Below are 22,439 nucleotides of genomic sequence, written 5' to 3'. Positions count from 1 at the left end.
TTCATGAAGGCCTTCCACCAAATACTTTCACAAGCTCCATTTCTCTTGGTTCAGCTACCCTAAGTACCCTAAAGATTCCTGTTCACAAACTAGACCAGGGCTTATTGAGGTAAAGTCATTTGGCCAAGGGCACGGAGCCAGAACTTAGCTCTTGTCCGACTTCAGAGTTCAGACTTTCTTCACAAGTCCACAGTGCCTCTCTGTTAAGATTTCTGGCACTTACTGGGTTTGTGTTGTGTGATAGAATATGAACCCAGTGGCAGTGTAATAGTGGTTAAATATGTAGTAAAGACACAACCGTAGCTCCTGGTCAGAGAAGTAAATCAAAGAGGAACAGAGCAACACCCAGAAAGGGAAACTGGGTCAAAATAGTAATTACAGTGCTCAGTGTGTGTGTGTGTGCAGGTGTGTGTTTAGTGATAGGGTAATATGTTGGTCATTTGTCATTACTTATAAGGAAATACTCAAGAAAGACTACTTTGCAAAGAAAATGAGTTCATTCAGCTCACAGTTTTGGAGCTGGAAGCTCAACAGCATAATGCAGGCTTTGTAAGGGTTCCTTTTGGCTGCATCACCTGATGGGAGCACCTGAGTATCTCTGTGTTCCCCTTTCTCCCTCTCCTTATAAAGCCACTTGGATTCAATCTTGGGGATGCTGTCCTAACAATCTAATCTACTCTAAACACTTTCCAAACACTAAACTCCATAGTAGGATTAGCTTTCCACTTCTTAATACAATTAACATAAAGCATTGGAGATTGAATACTTGTGTCATTTCAGTGGGGAGTTTGTCCATATGAACCATATTCCTTCCATAGCAGATACATATAAACATAACTGGGGGTCTGAAAAGACTTTTTAACTGGAATCAGAAATTAAAGGAATAAAAAAAGAAAGGGGAAAAGTGACCTAAGAAAATCACAGACAAGATAGGAGGAGATTCCTTTGGTGAACAAGCTCATATATTCCCCAGTCAATGTGAATAGTCAATAAAGGCTGTGGTTGCAAGTAAGAATGAAGCATGTGCCAGAGCACGGGAATGGGGAGTCAAAGTGATTAAATGCTATGATAAAGGTTTCACTGAGTGCTATGGCAGTTCATAAAAGAGGTGTTGGAGTTGAGGCTGGAAGGGTTTATCAGTTAATGCTCCCAGCACAAGTAGTGCCTGGGATTAGTGGGGAGATCAGGTAGCCAAATATCAGGATTTCCATGAGGTGGAAGATCTCTGAAAAATGTATGTTAAGGGAAAGAATTAGGAGAGAGGGAGAGACTGGAAATCTTGGAAATTGCATGACTGATGCAGAGTGTCTGCAAGGAGGCAGGAGGGAGAGTGCCAGAGCATAGATCAGTTCAGCCTCACAGGATGGCATCTCCTCCTCTGAGCGCACGGAGAGAGGCAGGTGTGGATGCACTTCAGTAAATGGATTGAAAACATAAACAACAAACGTGGGATGGAACACACTCCTGAGAACATCAGTTTTCCAGGTGACAAAAGGAGCAAGGCTATGACTGAGACCCTGGAGGAACCAGGGAAAGACCTGTTTTAGGAAGGGTGAGGGACTTAGGGCAAGGGGCTAACCTGGAGTAGGAGCTAGCCTTTTCTTCTCTTGGGGAGAAGATGAAGAAGGGAAAGATCTAAACAAGACTGAAGTTGCTGACAGCAGGATCTGAGTGGACTGGAATCCTGTGACAGGTGACAGCCTGTGACTGGAGAGAGAGAGGCTGTGACTCTTTGAATCAGGTGTTGTGAGAGTTTCCAGGGGAATATGAACCAACCAGTTCTTACCCCTGAGCTTAGTTTCACATCCCTGAAGGTAAAAAGGAACTCTACTAAAGTTTCACACGTTTATATGAGGTGTATTTTGTTTACATTCTGGGTAAGAGATCCTTTTGAATAACAGATACATCTGCCTCCAAATCCACATGGTTTCCAGACCCTCACCACACCCACTGTGAGCACCAGCAGTAGAAGACAAATAGGGAATCTGGATTTGTAAAAGGGAATGATTCAGTACAAAGATGTAGGAATGCCACTGCCTCAGGAAAGGGCCATCCATTTCTGCTTTTGCTAAAAGTGAATTTTGTAGAAATCCTAGAACAGAATGTTGCAGTAAGATTAGCTACCATTGAGACTAGTTCTGTCACTGATTGATCTACATTTTAATTTATGAAGACCATAAAAGATGTACTATCCTTCTTTAAGAATTTATACACCTTCTTTGAAAACAATCTAATCTGACAGAAGTAAACTCTGATTTTGAGAGAAAACATTCAGAAGTTCTCCAATTTGCTCATATCAAGCCACTAATTTATCAACTGACATAGTAGATTAACCTTATCTCCCACGCACATTTCCATTTCCCGTTACTCAAGAATCAGCAGTACCATGTGGGTGAAAGGAGTCCTGGGAGAGAACGTGGCTCCTTTGATGAATACTTCCAATCATTTAATAAAGATATCTACTTACATCCAGTTGTGTTCTTTAGACCTGCAAGTGAGAGCTTTGCATCTAGGAGAAGATGCAAAAATAGTTACTTCACAAAAATAGTTACTTTTCCTAAAAGGTTTGATCCTTAGTGGTCACTTTGTGTCCATAGATCCAATTTGGATATCAGATCTGCTTGCTTACATTTTTTTAGTTGTAGATGGACAGCATCCCTTTATTTTTTTTTTTAATGTAGTGCTGAGGATCAAACCCAGAGCCTCACATGTGCTAGACAAGTGCTTTGCCACAGAGCTATAGCACCAGCCCAGATCTGCTTACTTTTGATAAGCAAACCATTTTATAAAGGAAATGCAGAAACAGATACAATTGCAAAACAAATTGTCTAACTGGGAGATTCTTCTTTGACTACTAAACTTAGTGGTGATTTGAAAAAGGTGAAACTAAAGGTAAACCACATGGCTTTATTCTTCAATGTTATTGAAAACTTATTAAGTATTTTAAAGTTAAGTACTACATTTTACAACCTAAAGTAATGAGGTTCCTATATAAGACTTCACATAATGTTTATGCCAACTTCTGTCAACTTTTCTCTGATGGTATTCTTAAAAATAAATGTATACGTAAATATAGTTACATATATACATTTTTGTTTGAAGCTAGCTCTTCCCCTCCCTCATATTTGCTAATAGGGAAAACACAACAGATCTCTTTTGCAACTTTTACATTCCCAATAAAAGATTCTTTCCAAATGTGTGCATATGATACTTGTACAAACACACACACACACACACACACACATACACATACACTCCTGTCCTCACACAACCTTACCTTAGCTTCAGAAATGCTCTTCACCTTATTGGGAACAGTAAACTGCTATCTGCTCCAAGTGCAAACTTCTGTCTTTTTCTGAATTCTGTATGAGTCATCACAGTGAATTAAATTTCCAGTGGGGAGACAGGATCGGTCTCATATCTTTTTCTCACACCTCCCATGTTGCTGCTGATGTCAGTGTCAGAAACCTGAACCCCATGGGGTCTTTGTTCCTCTCTCCTGCTGGGTCTTCTCCCTGGCATGCATGGTGAGGTATACAACTGCACCTGCTAGTTAACATGCAGGTGCAGTTGTATACCTCAACAACAATAGATTTCCGAAACCACATTTATCCCATAAGATTATAATGGATCTGGAAAATTCCTATCAATTAGTGTTTGACTGTTCCTTTTCTATATTCAGATGTGTTTAAAGACACAAGTACTTACCATTTTGATACAATTGTCTAAAGTAGTCACAGGCTTGTAGCCTAGGAGCCTGTTGCTCCATGATAGACCCTAGGCATGCAGCAGCCTCTACTATCCTGGTGTGTGCTGGAACACTCCAGAATGTTCACACAATGATGAAATCATCTAATGCATTTCTTAGAATGCATCCCCATTGTTAAGCAACAAACAACTCTTATTACGTGACCTCTCAACTGCCTTGGGTCAGAAAACAGAAGAGGAACTTTCAGAACACTTACAATCTGATTATAGACCAGTTTAATCTGAGCAGGAGCAAGACACCTTTGGCCCCCCTGCCAGACCACAGACTTCTGTGAGCAGGGGCCAGGTGATTTCCTCCATGAATCCGAAAAGGCACATTAAAAACTCTCAGTGAGGGGGCGATCCAAGATGGCAGACTAGAGGGTGACTGCATCTCCAGTCGCTCCAGAACCCAGGATTCAAGAAGGGGAGGCTTTGAGAGACTCAGACTAAAATAGAGCCACAGGGTGAGTCTCCCCGACCTGGTGAAGCTCGGCCCGGGTGGCAGGCCCAGATTCGGGCAGCTTATTAGAGTAGGGCAGGGCAGCTAGAGTCTTCCCCAGGCAGCCCTGAGCACTCCGGCGGTGAGCTCCTCCCACAGGGCCAGATTCTCCAGCTTCTTGGAGCAGGCCCCCAGTGAGAGCCTTCCTGCACAGAACCAGCTCCAAGTCCATGAGCCAGCCCATGGCAAGCTCCGGGCCCGCAGGTTGCTTCAGAGACCAGGACAGGGCAGCTCGGGACTTCCCCAAGCAGCCCAGCCCCCACGGGCGGGAAGGGCCTTTCTAGGCTAGCTTCTTGGAGCAGACCACCCAGTGAGAGCCTTTCTACACAGAGCCAGCCACAAGTCCCCAAGCCAGCGGAGACCTCTGACCCGCAAGCAGCCTCTGGGACCAGGGCAGGGCAGCCAGAGACCTCTCCAGGCGGACCTGCCCCCTCTGGCCGCTGGCTTTTTCCACGGGGCGATCCAAGATGGTGGACTAGAGGGTGACTGCATCTCCAGTTGCTCCAGAACCCAGGATTCAAGAAGGAGAGGCATTGAGACTCAGACTAAAATAGAGCCATGGAGTGAGTCTCCCCAACCCGGTGAACCTCGGCCCGGGCGGCAGGCCCGGATTCAGGCGGCTTATTAGAGTAGGGCAGGGCAGCTAGAGTCTTCCCAAGGCAGCCTTGCGCACTCCTGCGGTGGTCTCCTCCCACAAGGCCAGCTTCTCAGAGCAGGCCCCCCAGTGAGAGGCTTTCCACACAGAGCCAGCTCCAAGCCCTGGAACCAGTAGTGGGCTAGGAGCAGCTTTCTTCGGAAGCACTGCATTATCAAGCTACTCCAAGACTTCAGGCTACTGAAGGTTAGGAGGTGATACACTGGAAATCTACAGGGACACTATAAGCCAATAGAGGAAATCTGCAATATCACAGAGTCCCACTGACATCTGACCAATATGAGAAAACAAGGGAAGAAAATGTCCCAAACAAACCTAGATACTATGTCAATAAAACCCAATGACAGCACAGCAGAAGAAATGTCCGAAAGGGAGTTCAGAATGTATATAATTAAAACAATCAGGGAAGCAAATGAGGAGATGAAAGAGCAAATGCAGGCATTGAAGGAGGAGATGACAGAGCAAATGCAGGCATTAAATGATCGCACCAATCAACAATTAAAAGAGCAAATACGGGAAGCAAGAGATCATTTCAATAAAGAGTTAGATATACTGGAAAAAAAAACCCAGAAATCCTTGAAATGAAGGAAACAATAAACCAAGTTAAAAACTCCATAGAAAGCATAACCAATAGGATAGAACACCTGGAAGACAGAACCTCAGATATTGAAGACAAAATATTTAATCTTGAAAACAAAGTTGACCAAACAGAGAAGATGGTAAGAAATCATGAACAGAATCTACAAGAATTATGGGATATCATGAAAAGGCCAAATTTAAGAATTATTGGGATTGAGGAAGGCTTAGAGAAACAAACCAAAGAAATGAACAATCTATTCAATGAAATAATATCAGAAAATTTCCCAAATCTGAAGAATGAAATGGAAAACCAAGTACAAGAGGTTTATAGGACTCCAAATACACAAAATTATAACAGACCCACACCAAGGCACATTATTATGAAAATACCTAACATACAAAATAAAGACAGAATTTTAAAGGCCGTGAGAGAAAAGAATCAAATTACATTCAGGGGGAAACCAATAAGAATATCAGCAGATTTTTCAATCCAGACCCTAAAAGCTAGAAGGGCCTGGAACAACATTTACCAAGCCCTGAAAGAAAATGGATGCCAACCAAGAATCTTATTCCCAGCAAAACTTACTTTCAGATTTGACGATGAAATAAGATCCTTCCATGATAAACAAAAGCTAAAGGAATTTACAAAAAGAAAGCCGGCATACAGAACATTCTCAGCAAAATATTCCATGAGGAAGAGATGAAAAACAACGATGCAAATCAGCAACAGGAGGAACTAGCCTAAAGGAATAGCCAAATAAAGGAGAAACCAAATCATGTCAAAAAACACAAATGAGTCAAATGACTGGGAATATAAATCATATCACAATAATAACCCTGAATGTTAATGGCCTGAACTCATCAATCAAAAGACATAGACTGGCAGATTGGATTAAAAAGAAAAATCCAACAATATGCTGCCTGCAAGAGATTCATCTCATAGAAAGAGTTACCCATAGACTAAAGGTGAAAGGATGGGAAAAAACATACCTGCACACGGACACAGCAAAAAAGCTGGAATATAATAATATAATGTGGACTTCATGCCAAAACTAGTCAGAAGGGATAAAGAAGGACATTTCATACTGCATAAGGGAAGCATAAATCAGCAAGACATAACAATCATAAATATCTATGCCCCGAACATTGGCTCATCCATATCCGTCAAACAAATCCTTCTCGATTTCAGAAATCAAATAGACCACAACACAATAATACTAGGCGATTTTAACACACCTCTCTCACCGCTGGATAGATCATCCAAACAAAAATTGAACAAAGAAACCATAGACCTCAATAACACAATCAACAATTTAGACTTAACCGACTTATATAGAATATACCATCCAACAAAGGACGAATATACTTTCTTCTCAGCAGCACATGGATCCTTCTCTAAAATAGACCATGTTTTATGCCACAAAGCTCCTGTTAGCAAATACAAGAAGATAGAGATACTACCTTGTACGCTATCAGATCATAATGGATTGAAATTAGAAATAAATGACAGAATAAAAAACAGAAACTTCTCCAATACTTGGAGATTAAATAATACACTATTATATGATGAATGGATAACAGAAGACATCAGGAGGGAAATAAAAAAATTCTTAGAAGTAAATGAGAACAAAGACACATCATATCAAAATCTCTGGGACACTATGAAAGCAGTACTTGGAGGAAGATTTATTTCATGGGGCGCATTCAACAAAAGAAGTAGAAATCAACAAATAAATGACTTAACACTACAGCTCAAAGCCCTAGAAAAAGAAGAGCAGACCAACACCAAAAGTAGTAGAAGACAGGAAATAGTTAAAATTAGAGCAGAAATCAATGAAATCGAAAAAAAAGAAACAATCAGAAAAATTAACAAAATAAATAGTTGGTTCTTTGAAAAAATAAACAAAATTGATAAACCCTTAGCCACACTAACAAAGAGAAAGAGGGAGAAAACTCAAATTACTAAAATTTGGATTGAACAAGGAAATATCACAACAGACACAAGTGAAATACAAAACATAATTAGAAGCTAATTTGAAAATCTACACTCCAACAAAACAGAAAACCTCTAAGACATCAACAAGTTTCTAGAGACATATGAATTACCTAAACTGAACGAGGAGGACATACACAACTTAAATCAATTTCAAGCAATGAAATAGAAGAGGTCATCATCAAAAGCCTACCAACAAAGAAAAGTCCGGGACCAGATGGGTTCTCAGCCGAGTTCTACAAAACCTTTAAAGAAGAGCTCATCCAATACTTCTCAAAGTATTCCATAAAATAGAAAAGGAGGGAACCCTCCCAAACTCATTCTATGAAGCCAATATCACCCTGATACCTAAACCAGACAGAGACACTTCGAGGAAAGAAAATTTCAGACCAATATCCTTAATGAACATCGACGTAAAAATTCTCAACAAAATTTTAGCAAATCACATATAAAAATATATTAAAAAGATAGTGCACCACGATCAAGTGGGTTTTATCCCAGGGATGTAAGGTTGGTTCAACATCCGGAAATCAATAAATGTCATTCACCATATCAACAGACTAAAAGTTAAGAATCACAGGATTATTTCAATAGATGCAGAAAAAGCATTTGATAAAATACAGCATCCCTTCATGCTCAAAACACTAGAAAAAATTTGGGTAGTGGGATCATTCCTTAACATTGTGAAGGCCATCTACGCTAGGCCCATGGCCAATATCATTCTGAATGGTGAAAAACTGAAAGCATTGCCCCTAAAAACTGGAACAAGGCAGGGATGCCCTCTTTCACCACTTCTATTCAACATCATTCTTGAGATTCTAGCCAGAGCAATTAGACGAACCAAAGAAATTAAAGGGATACAAATTGGATAACAAGAACTCAAACTATCCCTGTTCACTGATGACATGATTATATATTTAGAGGAACCTGGAAATTCCACCAGAAAACTCTTAGAACTCATAAGTGAATTCAGTAAAGTAGCAGATTACAAGATCAATGCTCATAAATCAATGCATTTTTATACATAAGGGTTGAATCTTCAGAAAGAGAAATTAGGAAAACTACCCCATTCAGAATATCATCGAAAAAAATAAAATACGTGGGAGTCAATCTCACAAAAGAGGTGAAAGACCTCTACAATGAAAACTACAGAACACTAAAGAAAGAAATTAAAGAAAACCTTAGAAGATGGAAAGATCTTCCATGTTCTTGGATAGGCAGAATTGATATTGTCAAAATGGCCATACTACCAAAAGTGCTATACAAATTCAATGCAATTCCAATTAAAATCCCAATGATGTACCTTACAGAAATAGAGCGAACAATTATGAAATTAATCTGGAAGAATAAGAAACCCAGAATAGCTAAAGCAATCCTCAGTAGAAAGAGCAAAGCAGGGGGTATCGCAATACCAGATCTTCAACTCTATTACAAAGCAATACTAACAAAAACGGCATGGTATTGGTACCAAAATAGACAGGTAGATCAGTGGTACAGAATAGAGGACATGGACACAAACCCAAATAAATACAATTTTCTCATACTAGACAAAGGTGCCAAAAATATGCAATGGAGAAAAGATAGCCTCTTCAACAAATGGTGCTGGGAAAACTGGAAAACCATATGCAACAGAATGAAATTAAACCCCTATCTCTCACCCTGCACAAAACTCAACTCAAAATGGATCAAGGACCTCAGAATCAGACCAGAGACCTTGTATCTTATAGAAGAAAAAGTAGGTCCAAACCTTCAACTTGTTGGCTTAGGATCAGACTTCCTTAACAGGACTCCCATAGCACAAGAAATAAAAGCAAGAATCAACCACCGGGATAGATTCAAACTAAAAAGCTTTCTCTCAGCAAAGGAAACTATCAGTAATGTGAAGAGAAAGCTTACAAAGTGGGAGAATATCTTTGCCACTCATACTTCAGATAGAGCGCTAATTTCCAGAATATATAAAGAACTCAAAAAACTCTACACCAAGAATACAAATAATCCAATCAACAAATGGGCTAAGGAAAAGAACAGACACTTCACAGATGTACAAACAATCAACAGATATATGAAAAAATGTTCAACATCTCTAGTAATAAGAGAAATGCAAATCAAAACTACCCTAAGATTTCATCTCACCCCAATTAGAATGGCGATTATCAAGAACACAGGCAACAATAGGTGTTGGCGAGGATGTGGGGGAAAAGGCACACTCATACATTGCTGGTGGGGTTGCAAATTAGTGCAGCCACTCTGGAAAGCAGTATGGAGATTCCTCAGAAAGCTTGGAATGGAAGCACCATTTGACCCAGCTATCCCACTCCTTGGCCTATACCCAAAGGACTTAAAATCATCATACTACAGAGATACAGCCACATCAATGTTCATAGGTGCTCAATTCACCATAGCCAGATTGTGGAACCAACCTAGATGCCCTTCAGTTGATGAATGGATAAAGAAACTGTGGCAGATATATATATATATATATATATATATATATATATATATACATACACAATGGAATATTACTCCGCCACGAAGAATGATAAAATTATGGCATTTGCAGGCAAATGGATGAAACTGGAGAACATCATGCTAAGTGAGATAAGCCAATCTCAAAAAACTAAAGAATGAATGATCTCGCTGATAAGCGAATGAGGACATATAATGGGGGGTAGGAGGGGTTAGTGTTAGGGTTAGGTTTAGGGTTAGGGATAAGGAGGGTGGTAAGAATGGAGGAAGGAAGGACTGTCTAGAGGGAAAAGAAGGGTGGGAGGGGTGGGGGGGAAGGGAAAAAAACAGAATGAATCAACATTGCCCTATGTAAATTTATGATTTTTAATAAAAAAAAGAAAGAAAAGAAAAAGAAATTATAAAAGAAAAACTCTCAGTGAATATTTGGAGAGGAGTGGAAAAATAATTATAAGGGAACTTATAAACTGGCTTAACACAAGTTATTTCATTGAAGGGAAATTTCCATTTGCTACTCCCTTTCCCTTGGTTTCTTTGTGGGATAAACTGACTTTAATGTATATAACTGTACAAATAGTAGATTCATTATAATGTGAACGAAATTCACTGCAGTTCTATTTGACATGATAGAAATATACCTACATTTAGCCTACCCTTTTGTATTATGTTATTGGTAATTCAGCCTAATCCATTATGTCCCTTTTAAAAGAAAAGCAAAATTCATATTTTTCAAATATCGACGAATTCCAAATAGACTTTGGAGATGATTCTTGATGTGCTATAATTCATGTGACACATTCATGTCAGCCATCTCTCATATTGCCACAGTGATGGGATATTACAGGATCAAAGCAAATTTGCAGGTCGGAATAACAAGTGTTTCTCAGAACACACTCTGTGGGCTCCCCAGGTAACTGTGAGCTGTGTGCAGATCAGCTCTTTAATATTCTCTCCCTAAGCCCTTGGAGACACCTGTGTCTGGCATCTGCCTCAGGGTCACCATTGTCAAGCCCTGTCACCTGTCTTCTGCAGACTGTCTCACTGTGCTGCCACAGCTGACCAATCCTGGAAAAATCCTGATTTCCAACTGGGTCTGATTTCTTGTCTATTTGCAGTTTGACCAGCCTGAGTTTAACTTTTGTCTGCCATAGTCTTGGGAATGCATGTAGGCAGGCACCTGCCTATGTGTCTGTAAAGCACTTAAGGAGGGGGGGACTGTGTGTGGCAGATGGACACATCACCTGGGATAAATGCATCGCAGCCTGAGAGTGTTTATAGCACAGCTCCAGCCACACTCCTACCTGCTCAGGCAGTGCACAGCTGTAGTTTCTTGGCACCACCATTGGTCACAATATGGAATGATCTCAGAGCTGCAATAGCCCTTCTCTGTTCTGCTCACATGAGCATATGAAAGTCAGTCTCCCCCTTCCCTCACCCTTTGCACACTGCAGGGTATAGCCTATTCTTAGCAGTAAATGTCCTTGTTGAATGCGGGATCCTTTTTTCCTCTTCGTCTTAGTCTGACTTGAATTAGGTTTTCTGTTTACACATCTCTCTTCATGAGTGTGAGAACTGTATCTCATTTCTTCACCTCCCCATCGTCCCTAGGCGGGGTTCTGCTTGTCAAGGGCTTTTGGACTATCTAAATGCCTGGCAGGATAATATCAAGACCTCAGCCCCAAGCTTAGACCCAAGCTTTGCCAAACTTCAGCCACAGTGTTGAAATGTTCACCTTCTCTCTTCAGTCTCTCCCAGTTTTGAGTTAGATGTTTGTAAAACAAGGATGGTAACATGTGCCACACAGAGTTTGTGTGAGAGGGCATGGAGTCCAGTAATTTTAGGAGTCAGAATCATTTCACCCACCATATGATCCACTGTCCTCTTTGGCTTGTAAGGAAATAGATCCAGAATGTGTCCTGAGACTTGCACAAGGTCATAGATCTAAACTGTGCCCTGAGACATGTGAAGACTGACAATGAGAGAAAGGAGGCATTTTTTTTTCCTCAAAAGATATATCACATACACTCTAACAAGTGTCCTTTCAGATGTGTCTTGGAACACAAGTTTGAATTCTAATAATGATGTTATTGCTCGAAAGATTTCTAAAACTCTTATTTCAAGAATTATCTTTAGAGTACATGACATTCTTTTTTGTACCCAATGATTGCAAATCTCCTTCTTTTGCCAAGAGGTCTTAAATTGGGGGAATGGATAAATGCCAAAACCAAATCTCTTGAATAAGGTGGGGAACAAACAGTCTGAATGAGCATGTCTCTAAAAGTCTAGCTGTCATTGCATTGTGCTCTTTCTGGTTAAGTTTCTATCCATATGAGTTACAAGAGAAAAGGAACAAGACAGAATTCTCATGTGGTCTGTAAAATCATGCTCAAAATTCCACAAGAGGTGCCAGGCTGTGTGTTTCTTTACAGCTGGTGAAAATAAGTATTATGGATGTGACCTCGTGTTCATGAAAATTATTGTATGCCCATTAAATAATATTATTAATTATTAGGTACAATTGGAAAACCTGTTAAAAATCTTGAGTGTTTGGGGCGGGGGGGGGGGGGGGCAGGCTTTACCAGGAACCTGAAGGAATTTACTTACACTATGAAGACTTCCCCCAATTTCAAGCCTCTAGAAGCACTGGGTCTAGTACCAATTGTGAAAATCTTCAAAGTGCCCAAAGGACCCCCTTGCTCAGCCAAATGAAGCAGGTCTGGAAGGAAGAAACTAGGAACACTGTAATAATCCAGGTCCTTACATATCAACTTTATGTAGACATAGTCTCATTTAATCATCACCCCTTCCCTAGAAAAGTAATGATCTTATCCCACATGATTCTTGAGTAAAATTGTGGCTCTTGGTGTATGTCACTCGCTACAACATCATAAGTGCTATTGTTTGGATATTAAATGTCTTCCAAAGTTCCAGTGTTAAAGGCATGTTCACCAATACATGGTGCTTTGGGGAGGTGTTAGAACGTGTAGGAGGGAGGGCCCAGTGGAAGAAAGTTGGGTTAGTGCGGGTATGCCCTGGAAGGAGATATCAGGACCCCAACCTCTTCCTCCCACTTTGCTTCCTGACCTCAGGACCCGTCTTCAGCCATGCACTCCTGCCATGATATACTGTGCCTCCACAGGGCCAAGCAACCATGGACTGAAAGTGAGCTGAAATAATAAACCTTTCCTCTTTATAAGTTTATCATTACAGTGACAGAAATCTGACTAAAATAGCAAATGACACAAACAAAAGCAAATCCACTGTCCATCTTACTTCCATCATACAAGACTAAAGCAATCTGTATTTTTGGGACATTTAAATGATCAAATTATTTTATTCCTGTAGGACCTCTATTTAAAAAAAAAAAAAAGATTTTGGGGAGATACAATGAATCTGTTCTTTGGAAACAAAGCTGGCAGTTGCTCTTGGCTGGGGCTGTGTAGTAATGTGCTTCATAGCAGTGATTTTGCTCCATCCAATATCTCCTTCAAAGCTGCACTCGGTGGGCTGAACACACTATTAATAGAAGTGCAGTCTCTCTCTCTTATTGGATGTCTCTTTCAAAAAAAAGTCTGTTGAACTCTTGACAAATCAAAACTTATAACTGCCTTTCTTTTCTCTTTCTTCCACGCCTTTAAAGTTGTGTTTAATCAGATCACACTGTGGTGCCCCCAACTTAAGAGCTAACCATTCTTAAGCCTTTTTAATCATGGGTTTCTTAGAAAAATAAGTCCTTATGCCCATGCACAGCACATATTAACAGACCTTCAGTTCTGTCCCAGGCACCTTAGGACCATCACCAGAAATTAGCAGCTTGCAATCAGGGACAAAAGTTAATGATGATTTCAAAGTATGTACCCTGTTCCTCTCCCACCTACCTCCACCTCCACCCACGTATCTTCTTCTCTCAAAAGCTTAAAGCCATTCCACCCTTTTTATTTAGTATCTGTTCCTGAAGCCAAAACCTCCTAGCAAGACCAAAGAGAGCATTTGGGGTCTTGAGTTCCAGCCTCCCACACAGCCCTTCAGCTGGGGTCAGACCTGGCTTCCACTTCTTCTCAGCCACCATACAGTTTACTACCTTGAGTGAGCAAATCACTTGCCTTCCAGAGTAAGGCCACAGCTGTGAGAATTCAGCCATCCAGTGCATCAAACTCAAAGCAAGAGAAGCTCTGTGCATGGGAGTTGCAATGACCTTGAAAATAAGGGTCTGGAAACTGTCTCTATGATTCCAACTGTTTGGTTTGAAACTCCACTTCCCAACACAGACGCTATTTCCTAATTTCTGTTGGGAATTCATCAAACAATATTAATGGGAGAATACACATGCCAGCGTCTCTCCTGAGTCTGATTTCTGTGGAGTAAGGTTTGCAGTTTGCAGAAAAGAGGAATAACAGCAGTATGGGGTTTTCCTTTGCTCCCCTCCTTCCTCATAAACCTTACACAATTGCCAATGCTCAGCTCCTCCCTCCTTCTCGTCACATATCCAGGCCCTCAGTGGACTCTGCTCCCTGAACCCCTGTACTGGGCTAGGGCCCAGATCATCTTAAACTATCATTTAAGAATTAATATTTTCTTAGTACTTATGGTGAACCAGGCATTTGGTCAGATGTTTTCATTACACTGGACCACTTAATCTGGTAGTTCCCAAACACATCTGGGGGGCTTTAGGATCTGAAGATGCCTCTGTCCCATTCCAGATATTGAGATTTAATTGGCCTGGTATGTGGCCTGGGCTTTGGAATTTTAGACACTCCCATATGCCCCTCCCCAAATTATTCAAATGTATAGGCAAATTAGTGAATTGCTGACTAATTTTGCAGGCCACTCTGGAATAGGAACTATAATCTTGCCCGCCTACTAGATGGAGCACCTGAGATTGAGCAGACTTCTCCAGGCTCCATCATTATTACATTCAAGGCCCAGTCAGACTCTGCGGTTCAGTCATGCTGTCTAAATCCCCGATGCCCAGTGTGGGCCACAGACAGAGCATAGTTTGGAAGCTTATTCAAAATGTAAATTCTTAGGCCCCACAAATTCAGACCTACTGCATTTGTTGAGAATATGAGTTTCAACAAAAGAGATTCTGATGCCTGCTGAAGTTTAGAACCAATTCCGTAGTGATGTCAAAATGTGATGAAGGTCAAGAGGACATGCTGTCAGCCTGGGGAGCTTCAGGTCTGGCCCCTAGCAATGCTGTCATTTTAATATACAAGGGGATTATCTTTGGGCTGCTAGTTAAAAATTACTTTCCTGGAAGTTTTGTTGTTGTTGTCATTGTTGTTTTTCATGTAAGTTTGAAATCCTGGGGTTACACTGCTTTCTATACTGTTTCATGTTTTTGGATTTTAAAGCCAAAACAATCGCCCCATTGGAGCAGGGACCACATCATCTCCTGCAGCCCTCAGCGTGGTAATGAGCAGGCAGCAGGGCTCAGTACTGTTTGCTTGATTGATGGCCTGATGGAACCAGCACTAGGGCACCAAGGTAATTAGAGGATCCTGATCGGGGCCTCGCTTTCCGGGCTGGAGGCTGTTGCCTTACATGATTAGGATACGTGGGAGTCAGAGCCTCTGCTTAGAAGCTGTGCAGGTAGAGACAGTCTGCAGGAGGCAGTCAGGCCTGGCGCAGGATCAGACAGAAGAGCATCAGGTTCTGCGGTTCCTGGGATCCAGTTAGCCCTGGAAAGCAGTGGTTTCAGGGTCTCTGTATGCAGACTCAGGACAGGAGGGGCGGCAACTGCAAGCCCTAGATGCTCCAGACATGGAAAGTCCTCACCCTGAAAAAAGAAGCATATTTTCTCTTCCTTTTTATTGTTTTTCCTTTTTTTGCGGAATAATAACTTGACACAAATCCAAGCAGTTAAAAAGATACTAAAAGGAACCCAATTTAGAAGGGTTTTTAGTAGGCTGAAAACAGATGTGGCAAACCATTTCAGGATATTCTGGGAGATGAGATGGGGAGGACCAGATCCGAAATGGCTCCTCCGCCTCTTCTCGGCCCGCCCCACCAGGTGCCTCTGCGCGGGAGGAGCCCGCCCTGTACTTGTTCTGTAAGGAAGTCCCCCCACGCTTCCGTTCTCCTAATTACCTCCTCAAACAAGGCATCCAGGCGGTGCCAAGCGGTTCAGGGCAGAGCACGTGTTCATGGTTCTGCCGCTTCGCTTTGGAGGCTGCATCTGCCCATCCCAGCGCCGCTCCAGTGGGAAACCCTGTTATCCGCAGCAACTTGCGGTTCAATACTCCTTGCCTGTCGCCTAGGAGCGAGGTGGTGGGGCGCCCGGCTACATCCGGCCAGTGCCCGGGCTCCTGGAATGCGGGTGCAGGCGGGCAGGGTCAGATTTCAGACGGATCCCTAATTTGCCCAAGGGAATTATGAGCTCATCGCTGGGGAAGAACATCCCAAAGAGAAACTCTGACCCTCAGTTCTTGCAGGTTGCTTTAAGTTTCCCTAATGTGAGGAACTGAAGCCACCCTCTCTCTCCACGCTCATATTTATTGAAAATCTGAGATCAGAGATAGAGTCTAATGTAGAAAAATAGATAATCACACAAAATGCCATATGTCTGTTGATCCTATTGTTAGTAAATTCACTTACGAGAAGATATACTTAAGGCTGGGGAGATAGCTCAGTGGGTAAAGTGCTTGCCTTGCAAGCACAAGGCCCTGGGTTCAATCCCCAGCACTGCTACACCTAGATGACATATTTTTTATTAGATAAGATAGCCCCAGTATAATCATAGGTGGCAGGTGTGGGTGTGAATTTTGTAGTTGTATGTGTGTGCCACTGAGCTATTTCATTTTAAAAATGAACACGTGAACTGTATTTATAGTTCTGTCCACTGCCTTCCACTTGCATAATTGAAGTCACAAAAGTGTAAAAGCAATTCCAACACAGCAGAGAATACATTGTGTGCCATATAACCATGTTTGTTCATTCTTATTGTAAAGCTTTAATGCCAGACATTCTATAAATGAAATTATGACTGCTGTCAAGTTAGACATCTCCACACATACACAGCCTGCTGGTACCTTCTTTACAGGAAAAGAAATTATGGGTCCCTCTTACTCTGGAATGTTTTAGATATTGTACAATAGCTAAATTTATGAGAGACTATAGATAATTCATTTATAATGTCATAGATAATGTTCCCAGTAACAAGAAGGGGGAAGAAACTGCCAAAGAAGACTAGAAATTCCCATCTTTGGCTTGTGCTCTACTTTTCTCCAGTTCCTAGCATATCTGATTTGTACCTTGCCAACAAAGGTAATAAGGCTAACCTACAACTGCCAAAATGTCTCATAAGGAAGCAGCTGGAACAATGACTGGCACCACAGGTGTCTGGATTTCTGGGAAGGCTTTTCTCAGCCCATAGTCCTTTGTGTAAACTTTCCCAGTCTAGAAATCTCCTTCCCACACTGATCCTCTTTCTCCAAGAAATTCAACTCTGTGTGTCCATTGCTTATTTAGTGCATACAGGGCACAATGACCAGGTGTTGCAGGGTTTGCAGAAAAAAACTAAATACTTTTTGCGTACTGACTGGTAATAAGTATAAAATCCTATGAGAGGGTGTCATCCTAACTCAAAACAAGCTCATTTCATGATCCACATCTATGGAGAAAAGATTTTTGAGGAGCCTGGCATTTGAGATTACTTTCAAGAATGAAAAAAAAAAAAAAAAAAAAAAAAAAAAAACAAAACTTCAACTGGGAAGAACTGGGTGGGAGGAGGACATTTTAAAAGGAAGGAATGGGCTTGAGCAGAGTGTGGATCATGGGGCATATTTGGAATAAGCCACTTATCCTTGAACATAAAACATAAATAGAAAATAAGGCCGAGAATACAAGTTGTGGCCAAACTCTAAAAGGTCCATATATCCCAGACTGAAGAATTTCTATTTAATTTCATAGACAGTGGTTGGAAATAGGCGATACTTGAGCAGCCTAAGTTAAGCTAGTGGATTCTTCTTGCCAAGGGTTTTCTGGTGCTAGTTTGTATAGCACATCCATGCAAGAAGACTCCACAATGTGGCAGAGGGAATTAAAAAGTTGAAACCATTTCTGGGAGGTATTTCAAAGATACTCCTAGACTTGGCAACTCACCTAGACTTGGGTTTTAGAGAAAGAATTGGCCAAGTTTTGTGTCTGGGTAATGGAAGAAATTGTAATGGCATTAACGTAGAAGTCAGCAAGAGAGCCATGGATGTGGGGCAAAGAATGCTGTTTTAGACATCTTGCTTTGGAGGTGCTTTGGACCTCCAAGGGAAGAGGCCCATAAAGTAAGTGAAAAACCAAACTGAGCACTTAGATGAATAGAGCTGGAGTTATAGAATAAAAAAATCATCCATGGATGGAAGTAGATGGAACTGCCAGGAATTCAGAGAGGCTAAAGAGGTCAAGGACAGAGCCTAACAGAGGTGACTGGTCCCTGCTCAGCCTCATCCTAAGCTTTTGCTGATGAAAAACAACAACAAATTTTAGGAGGCCAAGTGTAACAAATTTCTTACATCTGAAAAATCCTCTGGTCAGAGGTTTCAGATAACATGAAAAGACTGTTTGTATATTTGCTCATATTAAAATCAATCTGTAGTTCTAACTAGGGAAAACCACAGTGCTACTTTATTCTTCAGAAAAAGAAAACTGATCTTGAATGTTAAGTTCTGATTTTCTCCTCACTCTTCCTCAAAAAATGTTAATCACTTTCTGAAACCTAAAGAAGTTTAAAATTCAGAGGAGCTAAAATATTGCCAACTCCCCATCATGGTTTATTTTTTCCAAGCCCAGCCATCCCCTGAGTAGAGACACATGGAAAAGGAATGGTTTCTATAACCAGGATATTTGTAGTATATATACAGTTTGTTAAATTTAGATCATTTTCCCAAACCTTACTCCTCCTATGATTCAAATTTTTTTTCTGGAAAGAGAGAAAAAGAAAAAAATAGACCTTGCTCTTGAGTATGTTTTTTTTTTTTTTTTTATTTTTCTGTGCAAATTTGATTGTATAAATCATAGCATGACCCATCATTGGAGGAACTAAAGATAATTAAATAAATAAATAAACTCATAATTTCCTTTGTGTTTTCTGAAGGTCAAATGCTGCAAATACTGGCCAGATGACACAGAGATATATAAAGACATTAAAGTTACACTAATAGAAACAGAACTACTGGCAGAATATGTTATCAGAACATTTGCGGTTGAAAAGGTAAGTTTAAAAGCTCTGGTGGTGCTATACTAGCCTCATTAACTTATCTAGCATCAGTTATATGAGTTCATACCTGAATGCAGGTAGGCTCTGTCTGGTTTTTTTTCTCAAGGTTGCATCTTGCCTCTGATTTTATAATAGCTCACTCCCATCTTTAAAGTAAATCATTCCCATTTCATAATAATCTATGTTTTGCAACTAAACCAAAAGATAACATCTATTTGTCTATTTTCTTCTTTAACCCGGTTGGTATTATTCTGCCCATCTCTCTTTGTTAACAGAACAGTTTGTGAAATTTTGATAAATGTCCTTCAGGTTTGATAAATTTCCTCCACGTTGAGTGTCCACTAGGGTTTCCAGTAGTGAGTTGGTATCAGTGCTAAGACACGGGTCCTAACTCCTCCTGGAATCCCTCAGAATTCCATAGGGCTCTTTCAGGCCTGTGGTTCCACGTGGAATGATGGATTTTCCAGGCAGAATCAACCTACCTGGAAAAGTGACCAGTGTCCATTAGACCCAGGACACTCTTGCATGAACCAGCGCATTCATTCATATTCACTGTCATACCGAGTTTAGCCTTTCGTAGTTGCTGGTGTTGGTGAATGCTGTGCTTTGGTTCTGCCCTGCCTCATCCCATGTGCATGGATGGGGCTTCTTCTCTGGGAAGCACTGTAGGGCATAACAGGGAATTTCCTTATTCCCCTCTTTTTGCTGACATAGGGAGGGGCCGGAGGTGAAGCAAACTGCAGTCCATCCAGAGAAGTGTCACAGGTAGGCTGTGGGGAAGGTGGAGGTGACGTGGCTGAGAAGCACTCTGCCTTCCAGAGGCCCACAGACTTCGATCAAGAGCTTGTTCTCCATCACTGAGCCATGCACAGCTGCACTGGATGCAGCAATTTTGTCATGAATTTGTTCTGCTTACTCTCATTTAATGGTAGGAGGTCCCCTTGGAGGACTGGGTTATAAGCAGACTGCTGGGCAATTGGCTCTTGGCCTTCCTCTCTACTCAGTATTTTCATTGCATCTAAATGCACTTTTTTGGATTAACAAGACCAGGTTTAGAAAATTCAGGGAAATAGCAGCACCTGCTTATTGGCTAATTTACACTGTTAATTTGAACTATCATTCCTGGTTTGCAAATCCAAATTTGTCAGACAATCACAAGACTGAGAAGACTAGTTTATTTTAATCTGTTTCTTATACTATTTAGCATTTTTTTCTTAGCCTGTCTTTTTTAATAAGCAGGCAAGAGCTTGGAGACTTCAAAGAATGTGAGGTTCTGGTTGACTCAATTCTTCAAGTTCTGAACCTCACACTTTGATGTCGAATTTTTCCTTCTTAGGCAGGATTGGAAAAAAAAAAGTGGAGGATTTTTGTATGGCTCTTGGCAAGAGCACTCATGAATAACTGCATTAAAACAGCGATAAAAGACCCTCAATATTTTTTTCTTAAGCCATTGCTTAAACATGGAATTCTTTGAACAATAGACAGCCCTCTAATAAGCTGAAAATGCATCTCTGTTGCTAAAGGAAGGGTTTGTTTGTTTCTTTGCTCTTTTTTTTTTAACCTCTTATTGTACTCTGCTGCATTCCCAGCTGCATAGAAATGTTTCTGAAACACCCAGTTATTTTATTCATCAGATAGCTAGAGAAGAGGTGGTGCAAGGAGAAGAGCTTGTGAATGCATTGGGGGAAATCAAAATGACATGTTTCTAACTGGGCAATTGGAATCTTTGAGGAAAACAAATCGTTGGACTTCTGTAGAACATTTCTTGTAGAATATTTCTTGTAGGTTTGAAACTTTGTCATTAAAAGGGAAAGAAAACAAATGGTTAGGGATATACTTTGAGCTTCCTGCAATTCTGATTCTATTTTGAGAGTGTGTTGCAAAGGACCTAAAGGTGAAAAATGGATTTAGACTACACTCTGCAAAACAAGCAGATAGTTGCAATTTCAAACTGAAGAATTCCTGTTTTGCATCTGATGGCTGCTTTTTCTTTCTCATATAAGGGGGATCAAAAGGCAGTGGGAATATGATCCCCCATCTCAAAAAGAGAATATGCACTTAGTGACTCAGTCATTCTTCAAATGTTTATTAAGCACCCACTTTGGTGTAGGCACTATTTTATGACAGGGGTTCTCCCTTCCCATTATATTACATGGAAAAAATTAAATGACTTTTTATATAGCATTAATGCTTTTATAATGAAAACTAAAGGGAAAATGTAATTAGCATCCAGCTGGGAAGTATTTAGGCTGTGATCACTAGTTGCATCTATGATTTTCTTCCTTAATTGTGTTACAAAATAGCAAAAGGAGAAACTTGTGTCCATGAACAAGAATTAAAGTTGGATCAGAAGAAATTTCCTTTGCTAATCTTGGCAATAATAAACATATTAGAGGGTGGAGATTTATTCTGGGAACAGTTTTTCTGCATTCTAGAAACTGACATTTACCTTGTTCAGAGAATGAGTCTTAGATCAGTTGGGAGCCCTTCACATGATGGATGGGGCTCAGAGCTTGGTGATGCCCAGGCTGAAATCTAGAAATGCCCCCTTTTCCCCTTTGGAATGAATGTGTATTTATTGCTGGTAAGCTTTCCCAGGTTATGGGATGCTCACTCCACATTTGGGAGCACCTCTGCCCAAGTCATGATTCATAAAGCCAGTGAAGTTCTCTAGGGCTTTGGAAGGTGACAGAGGCTCAACTGCATGTCTTTTGATGGAGACTTTGGTGCTGGTCAAATGTTATCACTTTTTCAGGGATAAGAAAATTGGGCTCCTAACCACCTACTAACATTACTCTGGGGCTACTGCACTTATTAGGCAGATGACAATGTTGATTTGCATTGTGAATCCCTGACTGTTTAACTCCTTATTGCTTAAACTCTGTGAAAGAATATCTTGGGCTGGGGTTGTGGCTCAGTGGTAGAGCACTTACCTAACATGTGTGAGGCACTTGGTTTGATTCTCAGCACCACATATAAATAAATGAATAAAATAAAACTCTATCAATGTCTTAAAAAAATTTTTTAAAAAGAATATCTTCACAGAAATAAAGCTTCAGGATTTGTGAATTGTTAGACATATTAACGCATTGGTAGTAAACAAGTCTTATCTCAAAATTCATATTTGTTTGCCTCTCCACATTTTCCCAAGCATATAAAATTTTGAACTTATTCTTTGTTCACTAAAAAGTGCTCAATGGAGAATTTGATAAGGTCAGCACATGTTTACCTTTAAGATGTAATCAAACCAAAATGCAGAGATGGTACTTAGTCAATGGCTATCCAG

General features: G+C 40.7%; 1 protein-coding gene across 1 annotated transcript in view; it reads left to right on the top strand.

Annotated features, from left to right (window-relative positions):
- PTPRM (protein tyrosine phosphatase receptor type M) overlaps window positions 1-22,439 on the top strand; it is an 849,607-nt gene that overhangs the window by 793,869 nt on the left and 33,299 nt on the right. Inside the window, 2 exon segments of the mRNA XM_079108449.1 lie at window positions 19,031-19,147; window positions 19,868-19,918. Of these exon segments, the coding sequence (XP_078964575.1) occupies window positions 19,031-19,147; window positions 19,868-19,918 (168 nt within the window).

The sequence above is a fragment of the Sciurus vulgaris genome (assembly GCF_902686455.1).
Source record: "Sciurus vulgaris genome assembly, chromosome: 13".
NCBI classification, from domain to species: domain Eukaryota; kingdom Metazoa; phylum Chordata; class Mammalia; order Rodentia; family Sciuridae; genus Sciurus; species Sciurus vulgaris.
Note: the sequence above shows the minus strand (reverse complement) of the source record. Positions and strands in the feature narration are given on the sequence as shown.